The following is a 26,735-nucleotide window of genomic DNA, read 5'->3' on the forward strand; positions in this document are numbered from 1 at the left end:
TGAGACAGGCCTGTCAAGGACAAGATTTTCTGTACCATAAATAAAATTCAGTTTTATTTCAAAAATCCATCATTTTGCAAAAAGAAAAAAAAAACCTCTTCAAAAGAGAACAATCATCCCAACTTTCTTTCAAAAATACATGTAATTTGTTTGAAAAAGACTGAATCTTTCTCTATCTTCTCATCTTGTTTTGGTGCCTACCTTTTTTTTCAAACATTTTGACAAATATTTCCCTTTCTTACCACTAATTCAACTCCCCCAAAGGTATAAACTTGTGAAATAAGCTTCCCTTTTTCTTCGAATTCCTCTGTTTTTCTTTCTCAAAAATCCATGCTTAGTTCCAAATTAATGGTGGTGCAGTAAATTAATTATACTATACAGAAGTAATTTGCATGGCGTCGAGTCACAGGCTTGGAGAAACTGGTTTATCACAATCAGGTCCATCATCAAATCATCACAACATTCCTTTCGCGATTCCTCCTCATCATCATCACCACCATCATCATCTTCATGGGATCAACCCTAATACTACAACTAATCCTTTCATGTAATATTTCGATCTTCCTCTTCATATGATACTAACACGGTTCCACCTGTCTGGAGATAATTACACTATCAACGTGACAATTAAATCCGAACAGACGGAGTTTAATGATTAATAAGTGTTATTTTCTAGCATGTATGGTTAAGATTGAGTGACATGACTAATTTTATTTTTTAATGGTTTTTAATAAAACGCAGGAATCAAGGAGGACCCTCATTTGATTTTGGGGAGCTCGAACAAGCTATTGTCCTGCAAGGAGTTAAGATTGGACATCATGATCAACCAAAACCATGTAAGTATTTTTTTTAATTATATATAATTTTTGATTTTCTGACGTTTGATAATATGATTAAACCACCCCGAAATGGAGGAGAGAGAAAATATAGAGGGAAGTTTGAATATTTCTTACAGTAAAAAAAAAAAAGTGTAAGGAAGTTGTTATTTCTATTTAGAACACAGAAATGATTTTGTGAAGGAAAGAACAGAATGGCGTGGGGTTACAAACAAGGAAAACATGACCTCTTCAAATATCAAAATAAATCATTTCACCTTTAACTGCATTATTTCTTGCACCCTTTTTATGATATCATTTTTTTTAATTTTATTTTCCAATGTATTTCTAAAAGGGTAAAAAAAAAAAGTTAAAATAAAATAAAAATAAAAATCGGGGTGATTCTGAAAGAATTGCTTTATATGATTCTGTTGCAGCTTTATTTACAAATGGAAGCAGACCTGCAGCAACTCTGGAGATGTTCCCTTCTTGGCCAATGAGGATTCAACAAACCACCAGAGTATGTACTCTTTCTCTCTCTAGAAACTATTTTTATTTTATCTCTCTAGAAAACTAAAGTTTGACCAGTTCTTTTTATAGACATTGATGACTGAAAACAACCATCTCCTGTGTCTTCTGAACTTTCCTATTTTTAATCCTGGTTTTATTACAAGCTACTCTAGTAATCCATTACTTGTGTTTTTGGATAAACATTTTATAAAATAATTACTACTCCGTATTTTGTTTTTTTAATAAATAAATGTTTGGCAATATTAATTATCAGGGAAGTTGTTCAAAGTCAGGAGGAGAAAGTACAGATGATTCAGGATCAGGAATTAACACCCTTTCATCAAGTCAAGCTGATACACATTTAGAACAACCAGAATCTCCTATTAGCCGAAACCAACAACAGCAACAACAACATCAACATCTACAAGGTGGTAGTTTTCAACAACAGCAGCAACCAGTAATGGCAACTGATAGCTCCAACAGAACTGGATTATCCCAAAATCCATCAGCTCTTAAACAACCTCAAGAAAAGGTTAATTTCTCTCATTCTTTGACCAATATTTGTCGCCGTATTACTAGTTCAAATTACATAATCAACTAACACCACCATTAAGATCTTAAAAGGTGATATCTTTTTCTGAATTTATGTGTCTGAATAAAAAGACGAAAGAGTCACAGATCCCAATAACTCTTACAAAATCAAAGGCAGGTTTTATTTGGTTTTTCTGAATGATTTTCTGATTAAAATGTCTGACATGGAAAACAGAAAAATAGTGTGTGTTTTATTTTTCTTCTCAGAAAAGCAAAAGATAGAATCTTCACAGTAATTCTACTGTTTTCTCATTATTATATTATTCTGTAACACTAGTTTTTCACTAATCCCTATAACTCATATTAAACCCAAATCAGAAAACAACAAAAAAAAAATACGAAAAATTGTCTTTTTATATTAAATGCAATCTTCCTACTCCAAAGTCCAAACTGTGTTCTCTTAAATGGAGTATGTGATAAAACTTGAATATTTATTCTTCAAAAACTTCTGAAATTGGCTCATCTCAGCAACAGCAACCATGTTTGCACAGCAAAATGAGGTTGACCCCTTTTATCTCTCTAATCATTTTTATTCTTTGCTCATTTAAATCATGTCATTTTTTTGTAAACAACAACAACTCTTACCTATTGCATGAAAATTTTTGCAAAGTTTTTCACCTTTACCTACTTTTACATAGTTTTTTGACTCCAATTTTTTATTTTTTTACTTTTGTTTTTGTAGAGGCATGGTGGAACAAAATCAAATAAACCGCTTGATGCTAAGGTACTTGAAAAGTTTTTATCTACAATTATAAAAATCTCCCATTTTAAATTTCGAGTCTGGCTAATTCCCTAACAGTTAGATGGTTGTGTAGTTACTCTATTACGTCTAACTACAATTTGTTTACAAGAACATTTACACTTAACTCTCCTTGTTCCTTAGACACTTCGGCGTTTGGCTCAAAACAGAGAAGCAGCAAGGAAAAGCCGACTAAGGAAGAAGGTAACAAATAATTAAAAACGTTTTTTGTGTGTATTTTCACCTTAAAATTTCAGCATCATCTCATATTTTTGTATCTATGGTATAAACAGGCTTATGTACAACAGCTAGAATCAAGCAGGATTAAGCTAGCACAACTAGAGCAAGACCTTCAAAGAGCTAGAGCACAGGTTGCACTTATTTTATCATTATTTTTTAAAATATTATCCAAAGTTCAAATGTACTTTTAGTATTGCAAATTAATGAAATGTATATCGTATCATAACATATTTGGTGCATATTATTAAAATTATTTGTTTCATTTTTGGATTCTCAGGGATTTTTCATGGGTGGAGGTGGAGCTGGTGGTGCTCCTTCAAACATGAGCTCAGGTAATAATATTATTATATACTACGGATTAATAATTTTTACTACGTACTAAATCCATTGAAATTATTATACGAGGAAGGTAAGTACTTATATAATGTTTTTTAGGGGGTAAATTTTCGAAAAATTGACCATTGTTAAAAGGAAAAATTATTATTATATATTAATCTCAATTATTGACGGTATTCTCATTTTAATCCCTATTACAATTTAATCTAGAATAATCTAAACTATACAGTAAGTCTTACAATTTGGGGATATAATAGAATACTGTTACCTGATTCGCTAGTATGAGACTTGATACAGGTACGCAATTCACTACTTAATTTGCTAAATTAGATCAAAATTGTACCATTTTCTTATAATTCGTTTATTTGGTTCGCGGTTCGTAAGGTGATTACAGAATAGAAGGTAGAAGTGTGGCTTATAATTTAGGGAGCCAACGAATTTGCGACCCATAGGGATATTATAGTTTGGTACTCCTTAATCCATATGTGAGTACCAACTACCAAGGAAGATAGACTTGCGAACTGAATGATAATGAATTGAGAACTTGTCAAAACAACAAGAATAGTGTTCAACGGATAAATTATTTATAAATTGTTATTGTACCTTTCTTAAGATTTTCTTTTGTAATATTTATATACCAATGTCTTACTTAAGCTGGTGGGAAATATAATTTAATTTCTTGTGATTTTGACTTACAGATTAGATATGTAAAACAAATGCTTTGAACTACCGAATATCAGGCCAATTATTAAGAATAATGTCGACCATTTTGGTCGTTTTTATCATAATTCATTAGTTGAGTAATATACCAAACAAATTCAAAAATGACCAACTGTATTTTTTAATTGCCTACTTGCCGGTATAAGCCTGAAATTTTGACAAGAATATTCCTCTTAAATTCATTTTTGTTCATACAACGCTTTCTAACAGTAACAACACACTGATTTTATCATGTAAGAAGTACGTATTTGTTATGAGACCAAAAGATATTCATTTTTTCTTTTTGGTGCGAATGAGTATAAATTACAAATGGGGGCAGAGAGATTAAAACATGAGACATATCGTACACATACACTCAGTCTTAACCAGTAAAAGAAGAATGTAATAAAATGGACATTGTGTTGTGACATACATCTATCACGCCTCGAATAGGTGTCAAAGGTGTGGCAAATGATTCGGAAAACTAAACATGTTAATAATTACACAGCATTACTCTATTATTGAAGCAGCTATATTATGTAGTACTGAGAGTGGTAATACACATGACATTAATCGCTTATGTTGCAGTTGATGGTGTTGCAGGAGCAGCTATATTTGACATGGAGTATGCAAGATGGCTGGAAGATGATCATAGACACACGTCAGAACTCCGAGGTGCTCTACATGCACATTTATCAGATGGAGATCTTAGGATTATAGTGGATGCTTATATCAACCATTATGATGACATCTTTCGCCTCAAAGGAGTTGCTGCCAAATCCGATATCTTTCACCTCATTACCGGAATGTGGACTACTCCTGCAGAGCGTTGTTTCCTTTGGATGGGTGGTTTTAGGCCCTCTGAACTCATCAAGGTACATCTTCTAACACACACACCGTCTACTATGTACTTACTACTTAGGTGTAATAAAAAGAGACTAAGATGATGAAGAGTAATTTTGTGGGTTAACGTTGTGTTACAGATGTTAACAGCACAGTTAGACCCATTGACGGAGCAGCAGTTAATGGGGATCTACAGTCTACAACACTCCTCACAACAGGCGGAAGAGGCTCTAACACAAGGTCTAGATCAGCTACAGCAGTCTTTGGTTGATACCATTGCAACTAGTACTGTTACTGATGGCATGCATCAAATGGCTATCGCTTTGGGCAAGCTTTCTAATCTTGAAGGCTTTATTCGTCAGGTAACTTATTAACATTATAATTGTTTATTTAAGGACTAACTCCAATAAATTACAGTATAAAACTAGAACAACTTCACACATATATATATATATATAGTGCGCGCTTGCCTTATGGGTTGTTTAGCATTACCACTTAATTTTCTAAGTGACAACAACTGTGGACCAGCTTAAACAGTTCTTGACAAAATATATATCTCTTCCAAATGGTTTATGAAAATGACGGATTTAGGTACTAGTACTGCTGGAAATGCATTACTTCATGCATGTAATCTTAAAATGTTGCACGAGTAAGTTTATCGGATTTCTAATTAATTGTCACATTATTAGTTCAAATTACTGGCCAAGTTGTGGGGAAACACATCTTACTACAGTACTTAAAAAGTAATGGGACCGACCTATCATGAAATTTTAAAATACTTGACCTGAAATGCCCCCATAATCCAGGGCTTTTTGCGCCGTAACTCTGTGCATAGTACACCTGAAGGCCAAACGTGCGCATGACACTATCCTGAGCTCAGCCTTGATTTAACCTTGTCAAATTGACTTCTAATACCCTGCAAAATAAAGTGATTAATTATTCTAATTAATAATTTTCTGACTTCAGAGTTCAGACCAAGCTAGGTTCCACATCATTCTATGATTTGGTACATGATCTTTATTCTAATATTGTCATTGTCAGATGTTGATTTGAATATGACAACAAAATTATAATATAATCCAAAATTAAAGTCTCGAAAAAAATTCAACCTCTCCTCATCTACCCATTAAACTCTATGATTAGAAATGTCCAAATTTAACACTTAAAAAACAACTTCATATGGGTCAACCTGTTTGAAAATATGTTAGAAAGACTAACTATATTTTGATCTTGAATTGGGGACCCATTCAATTAAGCTCGATTTTGAGCTTAATTGAGTTGTTAAGTTGTAGCCTTCACTAATTGATATGATTAAGATATTGTCTTGGCTTTTAATAGATTTGTTCGGATATGGTTTAACTTTATCCTGTTTGTTCCTTCCTTCCTTCTCCTGGATTTTAGGCTGATAATTTGAGACAACAAACCCTTCATCAACTACGTAGAATATTGACAATTCGACAAGCTGCTAGATGCTTTCTGGTCATTGGAGAATACTATGGCCGGTTGCGTGCTCTAAGTTCCCTTTGGGCTTCGCGTCCTAGAGAGTAAGACTCTATTCTATTCAACTTATATAATTTTGTCTGAATTTATATTATCTGTTTCATGCAAACATTAAGTAACCATGATTAATCACATAATATTTCACTAAAACAGGCACATGATGAATAACGATAATTCATGTCAAACAGCCCCAGATATGCAAATGGTGCAACCTCCACATCATAATCATTTCTCGCCGTTTTAGAATGAACAAGGGTGGGCATCAAGTACAGTCATGGTGGTGGCTAGCTAGCCCCATCAGAATCATTTCCTCCAGCTTCAACCAGGAATAGATTTTATTTTATTTTAATTTCTTATGTTTTTATTAAAAATCCATTATCCTATCAGGTTATCTTTCACTTGTAAATCAAAAAAAGGAAGCTTCTCCCTCCTCCGCCGCCCCCGGCCCTTCCCCAACCAAACAAAGCAACAATGTAAATTAATTAAGGTGTAGGTGCGATTATAAATCATATTATTTGAAATATAATTCGCGCTAGCTTTATCTTCTTCTTCGGCTTTTCCTTTTGTATTTATTCCGTATAATATATGGGCATGGATTAGAAGACATGGTTAGGAAGGAGACAACACTAAACTAAATACAAAACTTGTTGCGTTTTGATTATTAACAAGTGGTTGTAAAATCGGATTATAAAAACAATGTCCTACTACCAGAAGAAACATATCGGATAGTTAAAGCTAAGTAAACAAAGTGGCTGGTGGTAGAGAAGATGAGAAGGTGGAATTCTGCTTTGCTTTCTGTGGATTATTTTATAATAATAAATATCAAGGAAAGGATTTATAACTTAAACAAAGATTAATTTAAGAAAAACAAGTAGCACTTATATAGCATGCTTAAGGAAGTGGATTTGGTGTAGAAATACTAACCAGAAAAATGTCGTCTTGTAGTGTGACAAATTTTGATTCATGGCGTGTAGACTGAAAGATAAGAGATAGTAGTATAAGCTTAAGAAAGCATTAAGGATAAAGCAACTAAACTAGCAAATCTACTCATTAGTTTCAAGTGCAGACTTAAACTACAACACAAACATGAATATACTTGGAGATCTATCAATTGAACTAAAATAAATATGACGTTTTTCAGTTAAGTTTTTAATTGTACAGCCCTTGCACGACCGTGCAAATGCTCGATTTCAGGTCTGCCATTTCTGCCTTGATTTGCAGTGGCACGCCCGTGCCATTTTTCGTGTAACAGGGGACTACCTGTTCTGATCCGATTAGACTTGTCGCATTTTTAGTTTTAAGTAATTTTAGAGAGTGAACATGTAAATCATATTCGAATTGAAGAATCTTCATAAACAGAAAGTGAAATTTTGGTTCATTTCATAAATAAAGTAACCTTCCGGGTCTTGATATATTAAGGAGGAGGTTATGTGGTAACCTAAAAAGCACATTTTGACTCTGCACACCATCTATGAATGTTTAGATATATGCACTGGATGTCAACTAGTTTAATTGGTAAAGTCTTATGGGGTGATACCAAAGACCGGGATCGAATCATATCTACACCATTTGTCGGCATGCGCTTTGTGACTCTCTACAACTTAAAAAAATATATACATATGCAATCTAACTCTAAAAATAATCTACAAATTCAATATGATATAAAAAGTCAAGTGGTAATCTTATACCACAAGCTTATTCTTCACGTACCACCGTATACTCTTGTCATCTTGTGTACCAAGAACAAGGTAATCATATCTTCATTAGTCATTACATTAATTACTCTCTCCGTCCAAAATTAATAGTCACATAGCTAGTGTTATTCTAAGAGAAGATAAAGGTCAAAGTCTACAAAATAAATACTCCATACTCTGTACTTCGTGCTAAGACATTGTTCATATCATATGGAGTTGATAACAATTACCTAACTTATATAATTTATCCACTATTCCACTCCAACGCCACTCATACTAGAGCACCAGCCTTTATATTGCCTTCCCCTTGGTCTAGTAGAGGAATGTTGGCTCTGAAACATGTGAACTAATTTCCAGTATAGCTTATTGATAGCATTGAAAATAAATAATTGGAAGAAAAGGAACCAAAACAATATGATCATATCATAAAATACAAGTCCTTCTCTTGGTACATAGTAGCTGTATTAATGTGATTGGTGTGTTAAACTTGGAGATTAATACAAAAATGTGCACATAATCAAGCAAATGACTTCCCATCTTACTAAAAGGCTAGATGGCCTTATGAACTACCTAAAGGTTACACTGGTATTATTATGAGTAATTTCATACAGAGTATTATCTGAATATATATATTTTATACCTACTTGTCAGTCACTTATTTGTCGGCAGAACTGAAGCAACAAATTTAAAAACAGAACAGATCATTTAAAACTAAAGTTGATGTACATTCGAAAAAATAATGTGCAATACAATATTGTTCACTAGTTAACTATATCCATGAGGAGAAAGTTGGGTGCACAAAGAAAAAGCAATGACAGTAGACAAAGGGAGAGAGGTGGAAGACATACCTAACGACGGTGGGTGTATTCAATTCCATGAACATAGTCCCTTTGGCAATGTCTATAATCCGATCAATTAGACAACAAATATTCCGATTCTCTTACCTGAATTTTACTGAAATGAAATTAATTTATTAACTCAGCAGAATAAAACTGTTTTTTGCTTATAAAAATCTGACTTTTACTATTTAAATGCTTCTCTGGTGTTCTTCAAAACGAAGAGGACGAAAATAGGTACGTGGATATTGTGTCAATTGGATACAAGGTGAGTCTACTGGAGTAATTCTGGTAATGAGCTGACTCACCAGTTATCAGTGATTCAGTTACAATATACAAGTATAAACTGAAGCAAATATAAAAACAGGTGATGATGCACAAATTGACAGTTAGAAATGCAATATTTCATATAATAAAATACTAATTAAACCAGGTTATATGTTATAACCAAATCTAATAATCAGTAATCTGCTCAAGGGAAAAGAAAAAGTTCCAATATATGAATGGGACAACATGTTAGTACTCTGATTATCATCATCATTATTCTTATCCGCGCTACTAAACACTGATTAGCTAATCAAATCTAATTGAGCTTCAAAATTAAAATATACATGTGCACCTTCCCTTCTGGCCTTTACACTTTTGCTTCCATTATCATTAGCTTAGATTGGATATTCTAATATGATTTTAATTATAATAAATTTATATTAGTCAATTGTCATTGGCAAAGTGTGTGCTTTTGCTACTTGTATTCATTGAAAAATGACCTTATCTTTCTTATTTCTAGTGCATTCAGGTCCATTATGAATTAGGTTTTAGCATATCAAAGTATAAATGTAAGGCTAGTAATGAAAGTAAGTATTTGCAAGATTAAAATAGTATGTTCAAGTAAAAAGATGATGCTAATAACTAGGTCACCAACGCGACACTTAAGGTTGTACTTGGAGGTGAAAAACAGGTTGTTTGGGTCAACTTCGTTTGGTCATATTTGGACTTTGAGTCATTGGGTTGGGTTCAGCTACGTTTTAGATTCGGCATAATTGAGGTTGTTGTCAATTAGTTTAATGTTGAGCATCAATACCAGTTACCCATTTCATTTTCGGGTCTGGTAAAGTGGTCAATAGCAGTCTGACTATTTAGGTTTGGATCGGGTCATATTTTCAAGTAAGAGTGGATCTCTTTGTACTAAGTTTTGCATTCCTTTGAAGACGCAGTATGAAAGTTAAATTGAAGACTCGACTCGGTAATACCAAAAAAATTCATGATTGATAACCTAGAACTCCAACTTCAACGCACATAGAAAGACAGCCAGTGTTTATATGGGGTACAATAAAAGCATGTCTTCTCATTCCAGAGAAAGGTCAATAGCAAAAGCAAGTCTAACTTTGTTATACACCAGAAAATTAGGTCAGGCAAACAATTTGTATACTAAGGGAGAATTCCAAGTTGAAGGAAATGTCTAGCGCGACAAGGATGTTAATACTTGGCTTTTAGTTGCAAAACACAATAAATAAACACCAAACTATGAGGATTAAAGAAACAAAACTTATAACAAGCAACTCATCTTGGCAAAGTCTACCTTGATAGATAAAGCTTAACTGATCTTGTACAAAATAATGCTCCATCGCCCCTTTAATTAACTGTATAGATTTGTGTTAGATTTTTTTTTTTATTCCGAAGTAAGATAAGTGTTGATTCATTCCTAAAATTAAAACATAAAAAATCGAGACTGGTGGTCTTATACTCCTAACAGTTTCAGTAGTTGGTATTGGAGGAAGGTTTGTGCAATTAAAGAGAAGCTGAAGAGTGTGATGGGCCCTGCTCAACTAGGGCAGGGGAGTAAGTTTGTGATCAGCAAGGTTTATAATGGGTTTAAAGCCTCCAACTGAAAGGTGTAACAGGTTGAAGACAAGAGATAGGCTGCAAAAGCATGGCATTAACGCTGAAAGTTACTGTCTCTTATGTGGAACTGGAACCAAAAGTCACTCCCACATTTTCTTTGATTGTATATACAGCAGGAAATGCCGGGAGAGGATTTCTCAATGGATTGATATGGGTGTGCAGATTCAGACTCTAAAGGGTGTAGTTAGGCTTGCCAGGAAAATCACGTCAAGATTCAAACGGAGAATTTTCAGTGTATGTGTTTTGGCTGTGATATATCAGATATGGAAGGCCAGAAATAATGTCTTATGGCATCAACATTTATGGTGTATAGATAATATTGTAAAGAAAAATCAGTTTGATGTAAAGCATAGAGTAAATGCTATAGGTCTTAGAAAGATAACAGGTGTAGACAGAGATTGGTTTGGGGGTTTAGAAGTGCAAATGTAACTTTGCTCCTCTAAACTATGTATGTTTTTTCCTAGGTTGGTAACCTAGGTAGTTTGTTGGGTTCCTAATCTACAGGGTATATCCTAGATGATTCGTGGTACTAGGAATTCATAGGTTGTATTTGTTCTTTGAATTGCAATAAACTTTTCCTGACTTGGCGACTTGCTTACCAAAATAAAATAAAAAATGAAAAAACATAAAATTTTGATGATGTTTCTATATATACGAGTATTCTAGTACCATTATTAGACAGTTACTACGAAATATTTTAGTCAAACAAGCAACTAATAGCTAATTGATGATACTCCGCAATAAACAAAGGCCAATATCACATTTTCGAATATGATGCCGTCTTTGTTCAGCAAAACCAATTCTGCTGTGGTGAACAGGCATTAATGGATCTGACCCAAAATTAAATACCAAGAAATAAGGGCAAGTAGCAGATTGGAAGAGCAAGCACAAAAAATATGCTGTAGCCAATGGTGTCATGTATCAGTCACAATAAGCGGCAGAGATTTCACTTGAAACTACACTGAATTAAAATAAGGAAACAAAAAACCAAAATAAAAACTTGTATAACATATGCTTAGCTGCCATTCCAAGATTATGTACCTGATCCTCGTAGACAAATTGCCAAAAACGGAGTAACAGGTAATGCAGCAATACTGAAGGTAAGCCCATCCAATAGCGCCCGCACACTGCACTGAAAAAGAATCACAGAAGATGTGCTATAATCTCCATAGAGGTTCAGGAAAACATAACATTGCACACAGAAACTGCAGTAAAAGTTCAAAAGAAAATGGTTCACTGTAGGAGAATAATCCGAGTCATGACAGTCTGAAACGCAATACTGCAATGATACTTGATGATTATAAATAAGGAAGGAGCATTTGACAGAGGATAAGTAGAAAATCACTTCCTGGGTTAAGACAAAGGAAAAGGTACGAAAACAAAACGAAATTCAATCAAGAAAGTTGTTTATTATGGAGCTCCTTTCATCAAGAAATTTATTGAAAGCATCTGAAAAGATATTTGAAGATGAAACAAGCGAATTCATTTTCAATAGGAATAAGTTTTACTATACAGAAACTGAAGATGATGGAAGGAATGCGATATGACAATAGCAAGTACCCAGAAGTTAAAAATATACAGCCTTATCACATTATACAACAAAATAAGTAAATCATATTATATAAATTGAAAAAATAGCAGGACATTTAGATATAAAAGTACTTCAGTATCATATGTACTTCCCTCATATTTCTTCTCCTGGTATAATGATTCCATCATTTCAGAAGATACAAATGCTGATATCTTCACGTTTCTCATAAGTAGCAACAGGGTGAACTACAGTAGCCAGAAAGTAGACAACCAGGGCCAAAATAAGGATATTAAGCATCAGTATCCATCTAAAACCTAACAACAAATCTATGCAAAAATGCAATTAAAACCAATTAGATAATAAATATTTACAGGTTTCCCATTTGAGACCATGTGAGCAAACAATTAAATATGCTAATCAATGTTCTAGCCAAAAATATACACATATATACAAAGCACGACATGATCACCATTGTCACATCAACACCATATTAAGATCATCCATAGGTATTTCTAAACCAATTGAGTCATAATCTTGCAATCCAGTCAACCAATTGTTGAAATCCTCAGGTGCATTGGGATCGTTAGAAATATCAAGTTGTTCAATGGGATCAAAATCAATATGCTCCTCTGATTTCTGACGAGCATCTTCTGGAGCATTCCCAGATGATAGTCCAATTTCCCTGCGCCTCTTGTTGTGTTCAGTATTTTGCCACTGGACTGCACTTGACATTGGCTTCACAGTGGAGGTTGGATTCTTTGGTTTTGTTTTGGGTTTCTGATCACTGCTGAAGCTTACCACAGACTGACTTTCACCTGCAGCAGTAGCCGCCAGAACACTTCTACCTTGATTTCTATCTCTCTCACTTCTCTTTGCTTTTGGTCCTCCAACAACAGAGCTACCAAAAGCCATTGCACCTCTAGAGGAGGCCACCCCGACATCATCAAGGAGTAGTTCCCTCTTCTTGCCCTTGTGTGATAATGGTTCAAATTCAGGGTAACCACGTTCAGAAGAGCAACTGCCACCTTGTGGAGAGTAAAGATAACCTCTCCCAAAATCATTGGTGCAAGAATCCAACACACTAAACGAGCTAAAATCTGGACAAGTGTGAGATTAAAAGAAGAAAAAGAAGTACTGATTAGATAACACGGCAAACATCCTATATAAAAAACATTTTCAAAGCTCATTTGAAGTAAACTTATACTGACAAAGTTGGCAAAACTGATTGCTATAAGACACAGAACACTTCGATGCACGACTTTTACACAAAAATTAAGGTAAGAGAAAAGGATCTTAGGGAAGCATATGCATATACATATAGAAGAAAAGGACCAAAGAAAATAATGAATCAGCAAAAGAAAGCACGGGCTACCAGTGAATACAGTGGAAATTTCCAATAATGAACCAGATGAAGTATTTTTTTTTTTTGAGGGGAACCAGATCAAGTATGTGAATACCCATCAATGCTTCAAGCTCAACAGCTTGTAAATATTAGCAGTGGACTTTTCAAATGTATATAAAGCACAAGGTGCTCCTCAAAGATATTCGATATCCTTTCAACACCATGAATCTAGAATTCAGCATTCAAAGAGATTATCATTAGACAAGACTCGAGAATTATGGCACCAAGGAAGTCTACAAGTAACCAACTATTGCATCTATCAGCATTATTCAAAATCAGCAAACTTGTTCCAACCATACAACAGTTTCTGTAAAATAAGCGTTTGATAAACTATAAACTACCTCTCACAACTTTTTTCCTTATAAATCACAAACACTCTAAAAAAAAAACCTAATTGACCATCAAATAAGCATCATTTTGTCAATTAAGGGCAAAATGATGATGCATATTGCCCTCAATGGTCAATTTAGAGCAGTATGGCAATCAATTAAAAACAGTATTTGGTCATTTTAAACCTTAAAAGGTACTCCATACGTGATTATAAGAGAAAAAAGTCAAAATAGTTGCTTTGAAATAAGAAATTGATTATCAGAAGGTGCTAGGAATATATAAAATGTAGTCATTGTAAAGTCTTCCTTAAGTTTTAGTGAAGTACCAGCTTTTGCAGTATCCACACAGCGGTTAGGAGCCCCATGGCCTGTATGACTATCTGTTGCAGTGCAGGCACCTGCACCATTGACTTGAGTTGCTGCAAAGAGAACATTCTGCAGAGCAGGTTCACTAAAACAGCTCCGGCCAGTGAGTTCAAAATTTTTACACCTCACAAGAGTTCGTTCTATGAAACCCATTGCAACTTGCTTTGACACTTTGCGCATCACAGTTTTGGAGCCATTATTTCTTCTACAAGCCTACAGCAATAAAACAAGTTAAATTTCTGACTTCTGTAAACCAACTTGATCGTCAATGATGACGTCATATCCCTAGAATCATGTATAAATTGCGAAGATTCAAATCATTCTCGCCAGTAATAAACAAGGGTCTTAATCTATTTATTTCTAAGTTCTAACCTCAAATCATATATAGAAAAGGTTCAACGACTATTGCTACCAAAATGTCTTCTTTCCAATTTCCATATGTGCAGGTAGTGCAATAATTACGTTGTGACCACATTTTCTTAAAAGTTGTTTTGTTCTGGTGTGAATTTGTCTTGGATATCGTTTGATTTTAGTGCGATATTGTGGCATCCAGCAAACTATAAGACATGGTTATTCCTCCACAGACTCAAAAGCTTGTTTAGAGCAGTGAGCAAGAAAGAGGGGTCAGAAGAAAACAAAACGACACAAAGAGTGTATTCCATTCATAAAAATATATGTATATAAAAAAATAAAAAGAGATAGAGGGGAAGAGAGAAAGCCAATTTTATAAAGCATTGTTATCTTGTCCATTACAATCCAAAGCCAAAAAGTAGTGAGGAAAGGTATTGAAGTAAGAAAAATTACCATTCGCCTTTTGTAAGCCATCTGCATTAGTTGTTCCATGGCAAGATGCTCCATGAATCTGCAAAGCATAAAGGTTTTAGTGAAGTGGAGTGCAAGAAAGGAAGGGTAGTAGCATAAAGATATGGGAATTAACGTAATACATACGGTTTCTCCCTCTTTCTATCATCTTCAATAGCCTTATCAATCTTGACCAAGTTGTCCTTCTTTTTCGCAGTCTGCAAAGAGTTATAGCACACATAAGGACAATAGAAAAGATGGAGAACTAGGGGAAGAAGGCAGCAAAAGAAAAATGAGAATTGCATGTTTGTCATGATAAGTAACTTTCAGTCCAAGGTAAGAGAAGTAGACGACAATAAGCACCACAGGTCCACAAGTGCATTTGAACCAAGAAAACTCCATAAAATATTGTTGAATCCGATGCACAAAAATCTACTTTTCCAGATTTGCATAAGCTAAAGGCCAGTTCTCTTCGGCTTACTTTTCTCTGAATTCTCTAATTTTTTAAGCATCACTGAACTTTGCAGTTGGCTAATTCTTTTTTCTAGATTCCTTATTTAGTAATGTTGACAATATTATTAACAAGAATAACTACTAAACTAATGCTACTACTACTATAATAGTCACTGTTGTAATTACTAGTAAAATAGCATTATAGATTATAATATAGACTATTGTAGTAGACTAGAAGTACTGAACATGAATAATAATTTCTAATGCAAATGAAAATGTCATATACACGAAATCATCTAGACTCCTTCCATAATCTATTTCAACTTTGTGATGCTATTTTGCACATGATCTACTTGCATTAGTTAATAGCAGCAATAACAATATTCATGACATAGCAATAATGTACGTAGTAGTGGAAAGGTTAATAAAAAAATAGTCACAAAATTAATTGTTTCTGAAATTTTCAGTTTAGTTCAAAACTTTATCAATATTTTCTGAATTTATTTGTACTTGGCTTAAACTTTTCTGCAATAAGCAAAAATAAGTTAAAAAGAAAAAGCCCTAAATCAACAAATTACAACAATTAAACAGGCTCATAATCCTTCCCTGTTACAAATCCATGAATGGACAAATTTAAACAAATCACAGAACATTGGACATTGCTATCTTGTGGCTGCAAATACAAAGATGCATGCCAAACAAAAGAAAAACAACTGCAACCCTACCTGTTCGCAAAGTCCCTCTCTAAGCTCTGTAATATCTCGATCAATCACTTCTTCTCTGTCAGCCAGATCAGGCTGTAACAAAAGAATGAGTTAAGAAACAGAAAAAATAAGACAATTCGGTTAAATCAAACTATGAAATGATATACCAATTAATGCAATACCATTGTATCTAGGTACAATCCAACGCTCTGCAGCTCCAACATTAGTCGATCATCAATACACATCAGCTGATATTGGGGATCAAGAAAAGTTCCAGAAGCAGATACATCTGAAGGTTGTGGCCCACCAACATCATTCTGCCAATTTCCACTAACAAACTCTGCGTCTGAGTGAGAAAGGCCATCATCCCCCAACCACCGTCCACTGCTATACAAAGAATCAGACATACTTGCATTCCTTGTTGTGTTAGATGTGACACTCTTATTACAAGAAAATCTGTCTCCAGAGCAACGTTTTTGAATCTGAACATCGACCATTGACTCCGCCTCCGAGTCAAATCTGTCTCTGTCTCTAACATCAGCATCAACATAATTACATGAGCCACAATGAGAATCGTCACTTGCACACTGTAAAGACATACTAACTCCTTCATTCCCATTGTAAGTTCCCTCATTTTCATCTTCGTCAATCAAAGCAGACAGTACTCTATGGTACAAGGAGGAAAACTTATCCAGCCTATTTCCCCCTGCTAATCCTTCAGATAACAATTCATCCTTATCTACTACTTCATTGGAATCACAACCTTTCTTTCCAGAAGAAACATCGACCTTTTCTTTGTGCATAAAAACACCCTGCCAGAATTAATAACATCATAACTGAACAGATCAAAACTGTACAACAAATTTGATAATGGTACAACCTAATTGCAAATTACCAATATGTTATATTGAGCGCCCGGAATTACAGATAAGCTATCTTCTAGCTCCTCTGCAAGGCTCAACTGTAAAGCATAGCGATGGTTGGAAATTAGCAAACCCTTTGACAATAAATACGGAAAATCTTTTCACAATAAGTACGGTAAATTCTTTGACAATAAATAATGTAAAGCCTCATAAATACAATAAAACAAAACACCTGACTAACTGTATTACCTGTTGTTTCATGTAGCTTACATCTTGTGAACTAGCTGTACCAAAGATCGGTTCCATTTTCTTCCAGAACCGCCCAGAACAAGATATGTCTGCAAAAGGTATACAAGACAACGATATTAATGCTTGAACATATAATCTATAAAGTTCAGGGAAACAAAAAGATTGACACTTGACATATTAAGGCTTAAAAGGTAAGGGAGATAGAGATAATACGGCTAGCCTTGCGAGCAGCAGCAGCGGCAGCCAACAACTCTTCACGGTCATCATCGGATTCAATTGCTGAGGGGAACAAACAATTTATGTGAGAGGCCATAGAAAGAAGAGAAATGTTAGCAGAAACCGGATCTAGTACTTTTGTTTCAATGAATTTCAGACTCAGATAGAGAGTTGGTCTTATAGAGAAGGTAAAAAAAACCCTAATACCAACGGAACCAAGGAAACGGCAGCGCCGTATCCCCTCCCTCTCAAAAAAAAGATTGGAAAATCAATGATTTGTCAGCCAATTTCAATACCAACTCTATAGAGATGGCAATATGAAGAAGATCTGTTAAGATCCCCAGTAGATAACACATAATAAATGCCTTTGCTAAGTAGTTATTCGGACAAAAGTAAATCTACTTGGGCAATGCATTTATTTATTAAGAATGAGGTTTTCTACGGAATTTTTTTATGGATTTATATATATTTGATTGACAGCACAATGAGGGGTGGTGGGGGGATATTCAAAGTAGCATTCTCTGCAAGCAAATCAACATATCATCAATTTTCTATCAGCCCATCCTAAGAATTCAAAACAACAGGAACTGCCTCGACAAAATGATTCAGTGAAATTCATCCGTTAGAAGAAATGAAGAACCTATACCTTTGGCAATTGAACTGGCCCATTGCTTGGGACAGTGAGGGATGGGGTACTAGAGCTAGAAAAGGCAACTGGTACACTCCTCATCCCTGATATACCTCCTACGTTTCATAAAGAAAAGACGTCCATGTTTTTCTTGTTATGTCTCTATAAATATACTGGTAACACATATCAAAAAAGAGAAGCTAACAAAAGCAAGTCTTGTACTCGTCATACAACAGCCGTATTTTGTACAATGGCCCTATGCTCTGTTCTCCTAACCTTATTTTCGCTGAACTGAACTTATTTTCGCTGAACTTCACTTGTTTTTGCTGAAAAAAACTTATATTTTTTCTGAACTTTTGCTTTTATTTGACTCATGTTTTTCTGAACTGAACTTAACTTTGTTGAAATTCACTTGTCTTTGCCGAAACTTTTTCTAATAAGTTGAGGATAACATAGTCACCCCAAAACACGTAAAAGTTACCCCAAATCACATAAAACTATAAAAGTCTACTTCGCAAAAGGGCGACGTTTTGTCATTTGAGTTGAAATTTATAAAATTTGTGGTGACCAAAATACTAAGCCTGTTGTATAAGTTTTTGGCAAAAAGTAATATCACAATGTAATTTGAACACGTTTTATAATTTTTATCCATACTCTATAATTTAACAAAAGTTACAGGTCAAAGTAAATCTCTAAAGCATACCCTCAACAAAAAAAAAACCATCTCTAAAAGCATGTGTGCCTTATATGATAAAATGGAGGGAGTATACTACACAAACTTTTTTTTGTAAAGAAAAAGTAAATGGAAAAGAGGTCAGAATCTTACAATTACGTGAGAAAGTCCTCCCGTCTGACATCTTTCTTGATGGTGGGCGTCCTGATTTACTGCATAGAATAAATAAGTTAATTGACAAAAATGCCAAAAATTAACCAACCCCATCCTCAATTTTACTTTTAAACCTTTTAATTTTCTCTGAGCCCGGCTTTGTACTTTGAATACGCTTTGCTGTTGACACATTCTCCAACTTCGGTTCAGATGGTGAAAGTCCTGGGCTTGACAAAGACAAACCCCTCACTGTCCTTCCTTGTCTCCGCACTCCATCACCAACATTTTCATTCAAAACATTTTTATTCCTCTTGGTAGGAATGATAAAGGCACGCATTTTACCTTTTCCAGTTAGCACGACATCACTACAATCTGTTCCTTTTTCTTCCAACTTGAGCTCCAAGCCTCTCATTTCTTCACCTTCTGACATAATACCAGGAGATGCCATACTCTCAACTTTAACTTTAGTTCTCAAATTATTGTTATGAAGATCAACAGATTCTAAACATCCAACGCTACCATTCAGAGAGTTCTTGGCACCAATAACAGGAGGAGAATATTTAACTGAAGGGAGTTGACCGTCATCATGATTTGATACAGGTGAAACCACATTAGATCTTCTGCTACGGGAGCTTTTCTGTTGTCTTTGAACAACCCACTGACCAAGAATATGAGATGAATTGGCAGCCCTGTGATTATTCTGCATCGAATCAAGAGAAATCACTTTGTTGGTACTTGTAGGCTGTTCCCACCCTTCACAAACTTCGGAGGGGGCATGAACATCAGAAGAGGAGTTCACCACCATGACAGAACCAGTTCGTGGAGCCCTAGAAATCTTTCCTTTTATCAACGTAGCAGGACCGCCAGTTGAGGTGCCTTGCTTAGCATTTGATCTACCACTCAATCTAGTAAGAGTTTGTAAACAAATCTGAATTAACTAACAGATAATATGTAGCGGAAAAACAAATGGACAGCGTTACTTTTTCGTAAATGTCCTATGGAATGAAATCAAACAGAAAGGTAGCAGCTTGTTCAACTACACACAAAAGCGTACAAGACTCGGCATCTGGGAACTATTCAGACAGTAACTTCTAAATTAAACAGACAGCATCAGCAAATTTTCACTCGCGAACCATGACTCGATTTCTGGAAAAACAAAAACTAAAACTAACAGAAGTTAGAAATTAGCAACACCACAGGCACACGTGTAAACAAACCTCCAAAAAGGAAGCGAGAAACCCAAAACCTCCGGATGCAGAAGAAAACAATTATCTGTTCATATTTACGGCACAAGAGAACCTCCGGGTGTATGTAGGAGGACGCAACACAATCACTTCCTAAAATCAAGCAAAATGAGAAAATATAATGTTACAAATAAAAACATACCTTAGAGTGGATGTGTCATAAGAAGCCAACTTAGAATTGGTACTGGGCTCTGAATGCAATGTTCTTTTGATGTCACTGTCTACAGATCTATTTGGCACTGTCCCAACAGAGCGTTTCCGCTTCATCATATTTTTGTCCCAACTATCCCCCACAGCAGAGAGTCTCAACATTCTTTCTTCAGGAATAGAAGTCCTGTTTGCAGGTTTAATAATGTTTATGTCCTTCTCAGTACCTATTTGATCCTTCAACAAGGAACCAGATTTACTGTCAACCTGCAAGAATCTCCTAGTTATTACTGCAAGGTTCCATGTAAGACATGCATTAAATATTTAATAAAATAAAGATGCATTCCTGCAACTAATTTGGAGTAGTTACAAAGTTGCAAACTTATTATGTGACCTTGCAGAGGAAGACAGGGACACTCAATAAAGTATACATTTTTTGCTGTAATTTGACCAATTTGGTAGAAAAGAAATGATAGAATCTTCAGGAATTAGGTTTTCTATTAACATTTCTTCGAGGGAAATTGTGAGTATTTGTATCTATTTGGATATATGTTCGTGGAGCTCACCCGGACTAAATTAAGATGTTAAAAAAAACCTCAGTGCTATTTTTGTGTGTACATAGTTTTTTAAGGGGTCGCAAACACCCACCCAAGCCTCTCCTTTGCCGCACAAAAAAGAACATAATAAAAATTACTAGAAGACCTCTTGTGGTTTCTCCTTCTTACAGTTACGGATGTGAAGAACTTAAGTAATCGGTACATCGTCCTTACTGGCAAAGGAGACAATAATAAGTCCTTCCCCAAAAAAGTAAAGATAACAATGAAATTCTGAGGAGGGTCAAAGAATACAAATAAGCAAAGAAAGGAATAAGTAAAGAGATTTAGAGTTATTGCAGATGCTAACCCTGAGATCTCCACCAGATGTGCGAAAACGCTTATTCATCCCAGCACACTTGGCCTTGTCCTCTAATCTTTGAGCTGATAGGTCCGCGAGATTACGAGGCTGACCTGCCATCTTCAATAAGCTTGATCCACCCGGTTTTTCATTTGACAGGATATCAGTTCGTTGCCTCTTCTTTGAGCCCATGGTTTCCATATATTTTTCTAATTTAATGGATGATTCACGTAACATTTGCGACCTTTCTCTGGTAAGAAAACATCAACTTGAATGTCAATCCTTAAACGTGATTGTAGTGCACAGCACTAGCAGCAAGCAATGAACCTTGATAAATAAAATAAGTAGAACTATTATCTAAGAAAGCAACAAAAACTCCTGGCTAGCAAGTCAAGCACATACATCATCTATAACAGTAGAGCAGGATACTATCACGCTATTAGGGGCATCAAATATACTCAAGCATGATGTTAATTTCTTAGTACAATAAGCTTGTAACTGCAAATATATTCTGCAAAAGTCAAAACTGATTTACCAGACTTACCTAGCCTTTGCAGAGGTACTTGAAACACTCTCTCGGATTTGCTTTAACTCTTCAGGGGCCACGGGTGGAGAAGGCCTAAAGTTGGAAGCTCTGAATGGAAGATCTTCCGATGCACTTCCAAGAGAAACACCAAGAGCTCTCCTCAATTCTCCTGAACGTGTATATTTCGGAGTGCCAAATGAAATGTGTTCAAGAGACAAATATTGGTGTAAGAGGGGTACATCGGGTGATGACAAAGCACCACTCCGGCTAACAGAAACAGACATTACACCATCAGCACCCATGTACAGCTCGAATTGCCAGTATATGCAGTAGTATTGCCTGTCAGCTGCACAATTGTTCCCAAAATTACAGACTTCCTATCATGAGACAAAATAAAAGAAAACCTTACCGCTCATATGTTTTAGTAGTAACCAACAGGTGTAGATACATACACAAGTGTGGACTAAGCGTACAATAAGGGTGTCGGGGCTCAGTTAGTTGCTAGGCTCCCATCCAACTTTGTGTAAACGGTTTATTATTAATATTAATAATAATAATAATAATGATAATAATAATAATAATAATAAAATAATAAATAACACTAATAATAATCCCAACTATTTGTATAGTTGTGCAGCCTGTGCTGGACCATCTGAAACAATAAAACACTCAAAATGTTTTTGAATAAGGTTTATCTATCTTTTAGAATTTTGTATTAAATTGTATTGCTCATGAACCTTTTTATTTGGTTATGGTAGCTCAAATCCCTTGTCATCTATTGGCAACTAAGATGCAGCATGATTTGAAGGTGGCCTGCTACCGATTTAAGAAATCCAGCTTCAGATGAATTAAAGCAACCCCAAGGAAGAAGGATACAACGACAAAACCTTTCTCCTACGGTCCTACCTCTACCATCTGAGATAAAAAATGCATTTTAGTTCCTTTTATAGAAGAACTAGTCACATAATGCACTGCAATGAGTCCTCCCTTGAAAAAGCTAGCAATCAAGGTGCACTTGTACTGTGTACATAATTCGAGAAAACACCGACAGTCCCCAGTAGCATTAACACAATCAAAGCCATAAATAACGAAAAATTCCTTAACAAAAAGATATAAATAACGAATAAATTCCTTAAAACAACTTGATTTAGTCTAGATTCTCCAGAATGAGATGGCAACCCAGTAAATAATCAAACTTGGCTAGGAAAACCATTGGTATTACTTCAATTTCGGAAAAACACAAACTTGATTTCAATGAAAAACCAAAAAGGCAGAACCACAAAATCCAATTACCAACTGGTTGTCTTATTAATCATGTATAACCTCACTCGCATCATCCATTGTTAAGCCCGATACCCAATAACCACAGTGTAGCACCAAGAAAAACCCTCCCGCCACCCCGTTTGACACCAAAACTGACCCTCATGCCGCCCCGTCTATCTAATTGATATATGAAACTAATGCTTCTTTACAAAGTATCAAAATTCCCCAAAATGAATTCAAACAGCATAAACTGCACAATGTAACTAAAAGCAAGTCATAAATTCAAAATTAAATAACTAATTCACCATGTTTCCCCAAAATTATCCTCCACCCAACCCTAAATAAGCAAAAGCATCAACAAAAACAAGTGATCACAGGAAGATAGGTAATAACGACCAAAACGAGCTATGACGATCAACAACATTCAAATTCCAGAATAAAATAGGCAAATTAGAATTTGAATTGAATAGAAATATTGAGAAATTAGGGTTAGATCTTTACGTACGTATGCTGAACTAAGGATGATCCTGCAGAGGAGAGAGAAAATTGTGAGACCGTAAAAACCGAGAATAATAGAAATTCTTAATTTTTTTTTGGAAGGATAGAAATTCTTAATTCTGGAAGCCTGAAGGGATTAATTCACGGGCCAGCGGATTTTCTTCCTCGTCCGCTTTCTTTTCTTCTTCTTTATTTTAACCCCTTTTGTTTCACACTCCCGAAAAAGTATTATTGCGGGATATTGTAAAATTCCAATCGCTAACTGCTACAGCCAGCTCTGGCTGTACCCAAAAACGACGTGCTCATATTGTTTGTTTATTTTTGTCGATTGTTTGTTCATTTTTATTGTACTGTTTGTTCATTCTTATTGTACTGTTTGTTCTTTCTTGTTGTACTGTTTGTTCTTTCTTGTTGTTTTTTAAATTCATCATCAAATTTTCATAATTGTTGTATTTTTTGTTCTTTCTTCTGGAATTTTATGTTCTTTTTAATATTTGTTCCGGTGTTGTAAAGATGGAAACAATGGGCTTCGAATGAAGGCCCCTTTTGTATGTGTTGAAGATCTTGCTTGTTTGAATGAGTGGAGTCCGAATTCACCTGCACAAGAGCAAAGTCACTAGCCTCGGGGGTGTTTCCGAGGAAAGCCCCTCCGATGCCTAAGTAAGAACGATGCTCGGATTCTAGAGAGAAGTTCTCTAGAAGAGTAGTCTTAAGGCGGTAAATTGGACGTACCTTGAGGTGTGAGCCTTGACGGCCTATTTATAGTGTTTGCATAATAAATGCCCATAGGTCATTTATTGCTATTGGGCCTTGGGCCTTAATGGATGGCTGAATAGCCACTGGTAGGTTCGATGTTGTTGTTTAGAGCCATTGGGCTTTGGACTTAGTGGCCCAATTGAGAGTCAATTGGGAGCCCAAACAACATGCCCCCCAGACCCGGTCCATTTAGAATTAAATGGGTGGGTTTCCAGCTGTCAGAAGTCCGAAAGTTCCCTCTCTTTTTTGAAAAGGGATGATTTGCATTGATGACAAGTGTTGGGAGTTGTATTGTGTCGTGGAGATCGTGGGTTGAGGAAGTTGATGCGCCCCTTTTCTTTTCTATAAATACGGGGTGCATTGCTCTTTTCGAACTTTTTACTCCTTCTTTCAAACCCATTCTCTCTCTAAATTCCGGCGATCGCAGTGCAATTTGTTTCTTCAGATCTACGAAATTCGGCCAACTTTAGACTTCGGGAACTTGTGTTGTTCGTTTTATCGGCGAATTCCGCTTCGGAAAAAGGTAATTTATTTCTGAATTCTCCTTTTTTCTTCGTTTTTCCTTCTACCCCTCAATCTCAACCCTAGACCGAGAATTCGCGGCCATGGCAAAGAATAGGGGCAAGAGCAAGTTCGTCGTTGGCTCCTCTAGTGAGAGGGAGAACGTGCCTTCGGGAAGGTTACCGAAAACTTCGAGGGGTCGGCCTTCGGAGAGGCCAGTGGAGAGGCGTTCGACTGGTTGGGATGCTTCAAAAGATGATGTTGTTGGCGGGTCTAGCGTGTCTGAACGCGCAACTTCTGGTAAGAAAGCTGGCTCTTCGGGTGTGCGCCGCTCTTACCCTGAGTTTCCAGTTCATTGGACTGAAGCTGATCCGCAGGGCAAGTATGCCCCGATTCTGCATGAGACCACTAAGATCGATGGTCCCTTGGAAAAATCGGTCAGTGGTGACTGGTTGGTGGAGGCGAAGCTGGGGCATTACCATCGGAGGGCCGAAGAGTTATACGGAATCCAGCACGCCTTGGGGTACTGGTGCGAGCTTCCCGACCAGGAGCGTCCTCGGGTGACTCATCCGCCGAGGGGGTTCATCTCTGTGTATACTCATCATTTGGAGAACGGTCTCCGCTTTCCTTTGGATCCCTTCGTTTCCGAGCTCCTGGTGTCGTACAACATCAGTTTGGCCCAGCTTACCCCCAAATCTATGAGGCACATCATCGGATTTAGATGGGTGTGCGATTTTATTAACTTTCCATGCTCTGTTGCCGTGTTTCGGGATCTGCACGATCTGTCTTTCAACCACGCTTCCAAGGGGGATGGGTATGGTTGGTGGACCATCATCAACAAAAGATCCCGAAGGAAGGGGGAGCCGAACTACATTACGGCCTACCCTTACCTCAGCTCTGATCATAATTGGAAGACGGAGTGGTTGTTCGTTCGTGTGCCGACAGATCCGAAGCATCCACATTTTTACCGCCCTCCGAAGTGGTTTGTGACTCCTGATCCTGATATGCGAAGCGTGGCTGCTCCGGATCGGAACCATCACCACTACGTGGATCTCCTCCAGTGGTTTTTGGCTCGGGAGGACAACTACAAACTGCCGTCCAACTGGCTCCCGAACCTCAACTATATCTTGCGGGAGGACATTCTTGCTGTTGCCGGTCTCAGCAGGATTTTTGACAGGGGTAGGTGTCTTTCGGCTGGGACCGTGCTTTAGTAAGTTTGTCCTCCTCCTTTTTGTCTCGTTTTATTGACTTTGTTTTGTGCTTTGTTTCTGCAGAGTACGGCTTTAGCTGCGTTGATCCTGTGGTCTTGGGTATTTCTTTGGATCTGAAGACCATTCACGACTCGGCCCCTGATTACAAGTTCGGGAAGGAGAATCCTCGTAATCCTCGCTTGAAGGATTACGTGCTGTCTCCGTCGGGTGTCGCTCGGATATCTGAAGTTCGAGCTGATCCGTGGGATTCTGCCTCTTCTCCCGAAGCTGTTCCAGTGAAAGTCGTACTCCCTGATTTGAGGACAACCTCGGATCCGGTGAGTGTTTCTATATCTCGAAGTCTTTTTTTTGTCTTTCTTTCTGGTTGGCCGTCGGCTAACGTCTTGGTCCTGGACCATCTTTTTAGGGTCCTGGGACTGACGTTGTGCCGCGTGCCGTTCCTTCGGTTTCATCTCCGGCTCGGATAGATATCTCTTTATCTAGGAACCGGGTACTTCGCGATTTTTCTTTATTCCTTCCTTTGTCTTCTTTTACATTTATTGACCCTTGGTTTCCTCTGTTTAGGATCAGCGCAAAAGGAAGGGCAGCACTCTTTTGAGGCCTTCTGCGCATCCGAAGAAGG

General features: G+C 36.4%; 3 protein-coding genes across 8 annotated transcripts; 2 read left to right on the forward strand and 1 right to left on the reverse strand.

Annotated features, from left to right (window-relative positions):
- Positions 1-6,818, forward strand: LOC110797839 (transcription factor TGA9). 4 transcript variants are annotated; one of them, XM_022002960.2, is made up of 13 exons: positions 2-264; positions 361-547; positions 742-836; positions 1,253-1,335; positions 1,600-1,857; positions 2,599-2,640; positions 2,800-2,859; positions 2,949-3,026; positions 3,173-3,227; positions 4,519-4,805; positions 4,914-5,135; positions 6,175-6,317; positions 6,427-6,818. In XM_022002960.2, the coding sequence occupies exons 2-13, from the start codon at positions 393-395 to the stop codon at positions 6,515-6,517; spliced, it is 1,569 nt and encodes a 522-aa protein (XP_021858652.1). In that variant the 5' UTR covers positions 2-264; positions 361-392; the 3' UTR covers positions 6,518-6,818. The 4 variants fall into 4 exon arrangements, with proteins under 4 accessions (XP_021858655.1, XP_021858652.1, XP_021858651.1 ...); XM_022002959.2 differs by having other exon boundaries at positions 2-547; XM_022002961.2 differs by having other exon boundaries at positions 2-547; positions 4,534-4,805.
- A 3,851-nt stretch (positions 6,819-10,669) lies between these two features.
- LOC110797834 (uncharacterized) lies at positions 10,670-11,134 on the forward strand. Its single transcript, XM_022002954.1, has one exon. It carries the CDS (start codon positions 10,670-10,672, stop codon positions 11,132-11,134), a length of 465 nt encoding a protein of 154 aa, XP_021858646.1.
- Positions 11,135-12,563: 1,429 nt separating this feature from the next.
- Positions 12,564-23,854, reverse strand: LOC110797840 (uncharacterized). 3 transcript variants are annotated; one of them, XM_022002964.2, is made up of 15 exons: positions 23,653-23,854; positions 21,903-22,230; positions 21,368-21,608; positions 20,460-20,731; positions 19,208-19,978; positions 19,074-19,132; positions 17,617-17,682; positions 17,404-17,492; positions 17,187-17,252; positions 16,474-17,103; positions 16,313-16,384; positions 15,282-15,352; positions 15,138-15,195; positions 14,294-14,546; positions 12,564-13,333 (listed from the first exon to the last, which is right to left on the reverse strand). In XM_022002964.2, the coding sequence occupies exons 2-15, from the start codon at positions 22,184-22,186 to the stop codon at positions 12,711-12,713; spliced, it is 3,555 nt and encodes a 1,184-aa protein (XP_021858656.2). In that variant the 5' UTR covers positions 22,187-22,230; positions 23,653-23,854; the 3' UTR covers positions 12,564-12,710. The 3 variants fall into 3 exon arrangements, with proteins under 3 accessions (XP_021858656.2, XP_021858657.2, XP_021858658.2); XM_022002965.2 differs by having other exon boundaries at positions 23,649-23,848; XM_022002966.2 differs by lacking the exon at positions 23,653-23,854 and adding an exon at positions 22,622-23,220.
- Positions 23,855-26,735: the final 2,881 nt, after the last annotated feature.

The sequence above is a fragment of the Spinacia oleracea genome, chromosome 6 (genome assembly GCF_020520425.1).
Source record: "Spinacia oleracea cultivar Varoflay chromosome 6, BTI_SOV_V1, whole genome shotgun sequence".
NCBI lineage: Eukaryota > Viridiplantae > Streptophyta > Magnoliopsida > Caryophyllales > Amaranthaceae > Spinacia > Spinacia oleracea.